Source organism: Phaseolus vulgaris, chromosome 3, assembly GCF_051622355.1.
Source record: "Phaseolus vulgaris cultivar YP4 chromosome 3, ASM5162235v1, whole genome shotgun sequence".
Lineage (NCBI taxonomy): Eukaryota > Viridiplantae > Streptophyta > Magnoliopsida > Fabales > Fabaceae > Phaseolus > Phaseolus vulgaris.
In genome coordinates, this window is record NC_143500.1 from 15949320 (window position 1) to 15956371 (window position 7052).

The following is a 7052-nucleotide window of genomic DNA, read 5'->3' on the forward strand; positions in this document are numbered from 1 at the left end:
TAGATTGCGGAGTGGTGTGATAGGCCCACACGATCCTGGGAACTTCTTCCGCCCACGTTCCCTTGGCCTTTTCTAACCTTCTCTTCAGCCCTCTGAGCAGTACTCGGTTGGCCGACTCTACCTGCCCGTTCGTTTGAGGGTGTTCTACCGAGGCGAACACCTGCTGTATCCCCACCTCCTCGCACAGGTTCCTCAGTTGGTGACTCGTAAACTGGGTGCCATTGTCAGAAACCAAACGCTTGGGCACTCCGAAACGGCACACGACATTTTTCCACACAAACTGTTGAACCTTGTGAGCGGTGATCTGCGCGACCGGCTCTGCCTCCACCCACTTCGTGAAATATTCGATGGCGACGATCAGAAACTTCATCTGCCTGATCTGCCGTCGCGCGTCCTCGCTGAGCGGTCCACCCAGCTTGAACTTTTTTCCCCCGATCTCCGTCTCCACCCACCCCTCAGTCGGGTGGGGTCTTCTTTCACTGGCGATGGCCGCCCTCGCGATCCCAGACTCGCGATGTGCGATCGTGCTTTCTATCTCGGCTTTATCTTGGGCATTTCCCGAGCCCCCGAGCGCCGCTTCCTTCATCTCCACGTCGCCCTGCGTGCCCCTTACCCACGTTGTGACCTCCGCTCGCCTCTCGTCCACTCCCGGCGGCGGCGTCGAGGTAACATGGTACACATTTCTCCACTGCTTAAGGCTGTTCTCGTAGCAGCGTCGGGCTTCCTTTTGGTCCGATTTAATGGTGATCACCACCCCCTCCATCGATGGCAGCTTTAGCTTCATGTGCCTCGTCGATGGTACGACCCCCAACCTGTTGAGCGTCGGCCTTCCCAACAGTATGTTGTAAGCGGATGGGGCATTGACCACCAAGTACTTGATTTTCTCGGTGCGGGCCATTGCACCATCCGTGAAAGTAGTCCTCAGCTCTACGTAGCCTCGCACCTCCACCTCGTCCCCTGCAAAGCCATACAAGCACCCCGGGTACGGCTTCAGATGGTCAGGAGACAACTGCAACTTGCTGAAGGCCAAAACATTACGTCTGCCGAGCTTCCTTGGTCCTCTAGGACCCTGTGCACCCTCCTCCCTGCCGTGACGAGGGAGATAACTATTGGATCGTTGTCGTGGGGCACAACGTCCTGGAGATCTGCCTTGGTGAAAACAATGTCAACGGCAGGGGAGTGATCTTCCTCCACCGAGTCGACTGCCATCACCGATCGCGCGTACCTCTTTCTCTGAGAGGCCGTACATCCTCCTCCAGAGAAACCTCCCGCGATCGTGTGCACCTCCCCGTGCACCGGCACTTCGTGCTGCGGATCCTCCGCTGGTGCCCCTGATGCTCGATCACCTTGCGTCTCCCGCAACTAATCGTTCAGAAAGCCACTCTTCACCAGCTCCGCGAGTTGGTGCCCCAGCGCCAAGCACGTGTGGAATGGGTGGCCATAAGCCTGATGAAATTCATACCACACGTCCTTCTTCCGCCCCAGTACCTTGTCGATCTTCTTCAGAGCTCGCAGCCTTGCTGCTATGGCTGGAATGGCAATCAGCTCCACCAATTCCACCACAAAATCAAACTTGGGGGGCGCGTTGCTCTCCCTCGTGCGCCCCCTGTTCTGGTCCCTCCGAGGCTTGTAAGGGCGAGGTTTCCCCTGAGCCTTATTCCCTTCTTTGGCCTCATGCACCCTCATCGGCTGCTGAGTCCTGCTCGATCCTGCGCGCGACTTGGTAGGGATCGCGCTCTCCCTCTTCTCAGACATCGCTATTTCTGCAGCGATATGCGCCACAACACGACGCCTAATTTCCACGAAGGTGCTGGGGCGATTCCTGATTAAAGATTCACTGAAAGGGCCCGCCAGAACCCCTTTCTTGAACGCATGCACCAGCATGTCCTCATCCTTGCTGGGCAGCCTTACCACTTGAGCCCCAAAACGGCTGAGATAGTCCCGGAGGGACTCGCCTTGGCTCTGGCGGACGTCAAACAGGTCATACGACACCACTGGAGGTGCCCTGTTCACGATATACTGCTCCATGAACAGCTTCGAGAATTGTTGAAACGAAGTGATGTGGCCATCTGGTAGGCTCACGAACCACTCCAGCGCAATCCCGCTCAGGGTGCTCATGAACAATTTGCAGTATACTGCATCTGAGCCTCCAGAAAGCATCATCTGGGTGTGAAACGCCGTCAGGTGCGCTTCTGGATCCTCCACCCCTATAAACGAAGCCTTCACCCCCACCAAGCCTGGTGGCACTACTGCACCCATGATCTCAGATGAGAAGGGCATGGGAAAGATCCTGGGGGGAGACGGGGGCGGCGCCACTCCTTCCTCCGCCACCTGCTCTTTCTGTGCCTGTAAAGTCTTGCGCAATTCTTCGTTAACCCGGTTTAATTCTTCATTCCTGCCCTGTGATGCAACCAAGTCCGCTTGCATCCTTTCTTGCTCCACTCTTGATGCCGCCACATCATCTTGTAGCGCTCGCATTATCTCCAAGACTTGCGCCATTGTTACAGCTCCCTCTTCAGCTGACGGCGCAGGTGAAGTTTTCCTTGTCTTCCTCATTCTTTCAGCAAAGAATCTCAAGAACACACGAAATCTAACAGTGGATGGGATCACAAATTCACACGAGCCCCACGGTGGGCGCCAAATGATCTAGCAGGTGACTTGATCGTTGAAGGTCTCGCCACGTCAAACTCCGTCTTCTACAAGTACGTTCCAACTAGCTCCGAGCGAACCTGCGAAAATACCACAAACGGCGCCTCTAGCGGCCAATTGCACTCCGACGCTCAAGTCAGTAAAAAAGACCACCAAAGAACTATGTACTCAGAATCTCAGCGAGACTCGTGCACTCTGTGATTCTCCCTTTCTCTTTCTCTCTGTAAAACTAGTCACTTGCCAGTATGAAAACGTACCTTCGCAATGAGCGTGAAACGCCTTTATATACCCTGCCGCGCGCCCAAGTTATTCGCGTACGAAGTAACTTAGCGTGTTACTTTCATTGGATGTCTCGTGCAGCCTCAACGTGAGTACCAGGTGCGACTTGGACAAACGCGCATACCAGGCATTACCTATCGCGTGAACGATCACCTCTGTTCTGTCCCATGCATGTTATGGGCTAAGAGAGGTTCAATCACCGACCGAATGCTAGCTCCCTTAGACCACTCTCATGCATGGTACCGTAGAACGCATAACCTCTCTGATCTCTGATACTCTGCCACACGAGGCTCGCATGCAACGCTCTCACTGGGAATCCCCTCTCGTTCCTGGCTCAACTGCGTGTGACACGACGATCGATAAGCCTCGTGGCTCATCTGGACGACGATCGCGCATCCTCTCTGATCACCGATCTCCGCCTGACCACCGATCTCCGCCTGATCACCCTCTTCAAGCCACATCAGCTTCCCTGGCCCACATGTCCCGCTAAGAATGGCCCACGTGGCCATCAGTCGCTAACGTCACCCTAAAACGATGACCGACCGGATCAGTTCTAGTACCAGTGAGGAGTAACCTAACTTGTGAAGTACCCACGCCACCTCTAAGAGACCCCTGGGACAGATACGACCCATGAGAGGGCCACGCCCGGGGCGAACCATGTGCATGGTATGAGAGAAAGGTAGATACACTCCCAGGGCGAGTGACTAGAGGTTGGGGCGCATGAGTTGGCACCCAGAAAGTCATCCCCTTGCGCAAGATGCACTTCGAGAAAGGAGAACTTACACGATGGATTATCCCTAAGTTGGGTTACGACGCTGTAAGGCCCTCCACGAAGAGTAACGATCAAGTCAGAAGAATATGTGGCAGTAAGCACTGAAACATCAATGTTTTCCTGAAAGTTCGCTAAGGTACGCATTAATTTAGTTTACGTTTCAAACGCTTTAAAGCACTTTAAATGCTTTAAAGGCTTTAAACGTTTTAAACGCGTTGAACGTTTTTATACGCTTTAAATGCGCTTTAAGACGCTTTAAATGCTTTAGACGTTTAAAAGGGGCTTTAGACGTTTGAGACAGGAAGGATCACAATTTTCACAATTGACACACACTCTAGTTGCTTGCTCGCGAACCCACTGTACGCACAGGCAATTAGGGTAGCATTCAGTTACTCAGTTATTAGACCAACTTTTAGAACATCCGTTCACGGTGTTCCGATACGGAGGTGTGTCACTCTTTGATGTTTCTCGCTAGCTGACTTGATCGTCGGAGTGCAAACGGCCGCGAGGGCGCCCCTTTGTCCACTTCTTTTCAGGTACTCACAGACGATAAAGAACGAAGGTGCCCTAGCTCGCGAGGATAAGCCACGCACGAAGACGTCCCTGGTAAACCGGCGGGAACAATTCCTTACCAACCGGCTACGACATATGTGAATTTCATGTCATAGTCACAATCTGCAAATATGTTTTGGGTTGGCCAATCTTTTCTCCCTCGAAAATGAGGTGCATCAGCACATGCAACCTTAACACGTACATGAATCTCATCTATGGCCCCTAAACAATCCTAATGTAAACCAAATTTCATAACTTTAATTAAACACCAAATAAATAAAATATTATATATAATTTAAAATAATGTTGTCATAAACAAACCTTAAAGTAGGGGTAAAATCGAATGTTGTTAAGGATGTACGATTCTACAACCGCTCCATTTGGTTGAATTAAGAATTCTCCCTCCAACCTTAAAATTGCACTAAAAAATTATGAAAGTGACGGGAAACTGTTTCTCTATACCGATGGAAAAAGAATGACACACTTTGATTCTTCAAAGTGCAGAATTTTGGCAACTTGTTCTACCACGGTTGATCGATATGCATCTTTAACAAGTTAAGTTCCCTGTATTTGTTGACATAATTGAAGGAAAGCTTCTGATCCCATGAGAATAATATTACGACATTGTTCAGTGTGAACCAGGTACTCCATCAATTCTTGTCTGCGATGCTCTTTTTGTGGTTGGAACTCACTCATAGAGTTTCTTCTAGTACGCATTGTACGTAACAAATTCAATCCAAAAGCAATCATACAAAGGATCATCCCTGATTTTTTATTTTATTTTTTTAATTTTTTTTTGTATTTATGAAATTAAATCCATGTTCGTCGCAACAAGATCGTCACAAATTGCAATTGTTTCCTCAAAATGTACCATCTTTGCCTCGTCGTAATGCCTTGTTGGATTCATAATGTTATCCATGTAATCTTTAACTTTCATCCAGAACCATAATTATGAGTAAGTGTCAATACAACATACCGAATACAGTTACCGTTTCAATGTAAAACTACACCAATAGAGTGACCCTAAAACCTCATTTTAATTACTGATAAAATTTTTAATAAACATTTTATTGTAAATAATTCTATGATTTCATTACTGTAAAATAACAAAAATGATATATATACAAAAGTTAAAATATTCAATATTATAATTTAATCAAAGAACAAATAAATATAAACAAAAAAAATTAACAATTACATAAAATTAAATAACAATAATTCATAAAACAATGTACTAATATTCAAATTTCAAATATTCATGTAATTAGATGACTTGATTGATGTATTAAAACTATTAATATCTTCTCTTGACTTTGTTTTGGGTTTTTAATTACTATTATATTATTTATAATCTTTTTAATTATAAGATTAATATTTTATGTAAAATGTGAGAAATAAACTATATCTATTTCATAATAACATTATGCTATTATGCTATGTCTATGTAAAATGTGAATAATAATATATAAGATTAAAATTTTCTATTGAAGCTTACCCAAAGCTTCTTCTCTGGACTTTTTGCCTCGAAGAAGTGAAGGAAGACGTCCACGAAGGGAGGGTGTCCAAGATGGTTGCACATGATCGCGAAGGCCCTTACGAAGGCCCATCTGTTAGGGTGCAGCTGGGTAGGGGCCACATTGATTTCAGTCAGGAGTGCCCGCTCAAAACCCGAGAGCGGCAAACGGAGTTTGATCCATTTGAAGACGGTGACATATAGGAAGAAGAAGGGTTCCCCATCGTTGGCGCAATCGCCAGCGCATACAGGTTTGCCCTCCGCACAGGGTCGAATGGAGACGTAAGTGTCGCACTCCCTCCCAAACGCACGACCTTTAACTTCAGCCTCATCCTCTCTATGGTTCCTCACATCCTCAAGGGAAATGAGTTTGGAGGTTTCAGCGAGAAGGTCAACAAAAGCCCAAAAGTAGAGGGTTTTGTAATCGACAGATGGAGGATGGTTGGAGGTGGTTTTGGTTCGGGCCATCTTGAAGGAAGCTAAAAAGGGAGAAGAGAAAGGAAGAAAAATGAAGGTTCAGAAGAACCGGCGTGACTCGATGAACCAGAAAAACAGAGACTCACCAAAACGAAGAATGCAAACAGTGTAGAAGCAGAAAACCTAAAGTGCATAAATCTTAAACAGACCCAAAGCAGTTATCGCATGTTATGGGCAACGGAATCGTGAAACGAAGGCAAGTCATGAAGTAAAAATCATACCTTTAAGGAGTTGAAGATCGAAAGTCGAGAGTGATGAAGAAGAAGAAAGAGCGCTCGAGAGAAGTGAATGATCGAAGAAAGAGTAAGTGAAGTGATGGAACAGTGGTGAAGCGCGAGGTTTTGAAAGGGTTTAACGTAAACAAGGGAGAACAAAAAACAATAAGCCCTAGTCGTTGATCCAGCCACATGTGTGCAGATTAAAACGAAGTACGGAGAGACGTCACTTCGGTACACTGTTCACGTCCTTTCACCCAGTGCCACGTAGGTCGCCAAGGGCAACGACTTAGTCTCTTCGCTGAACAAGTTACAGCTCGAGACTAGGGGGCTTGTGTACCAACCATTCCTCAGACATAGTTGACCGCTAGTAATAGTGGGCCATGTAAGCTGGGTCCCACAAACGGCATGGGAACATGTCTCATAAGCAGCATGAGCCAGGGTGCTGATTAGTGGTCAAACGTTGATCACCAGGATGTCCCGACGTGTCTTCGACAACAGAGTAAGGCCAATGTGACATCGGGCATCGGTGATTCAAACAGCAGAATTGGATCACGAAAGGTGGGTCCCAAATAACACACCAGTTATCAGTAGG

The 7052-nt window shown here is 47.5% G+C and overlaps 1 protein-coding gene across 1 annotated transcript; it reads right to left on the minus strand.

Annotated features, from left to right (window-relative positions):
• Positions 1-1362: 1362 nt before the first annotated feature.
• LOC137839152 (uncharacterized) lies at positions 1363-2499 on the minus strand. Its single transcript, XM_090300069.1, has 2 exons — positions 2087-2499; positions 1363-2005 (listed from the first exon to the last, which is right to left on the minus strand). The coding sequence occupies exons 1-2, from the start codon at positions 2497-2499 to the stop codon at positions 1363-1365; spliced, it is 1056 nt and encodes a 351-aa protein (XP_090156195.1).
• Positions 2500-7052: the final 4553 nt, after the last annotated feature.

Bases quoted from the DNA above. Each gene is read 5' to 3' on its own strand.
- LOC137839152 (XM_090300069.1), bottom strand. From the start codon at position 2,499: ATGGCGCAAGTCTTGGAGATAATGCGAGCGCTACAAGATGATGTGGCG. The intron at 2,006-2,086 runs GTTCGTGAGCCT...TATCGTGAACAG, and splicing joins AGCGGGATTGCGCTGGAGTG to GGCACCTCCAGTGGTGTCGT.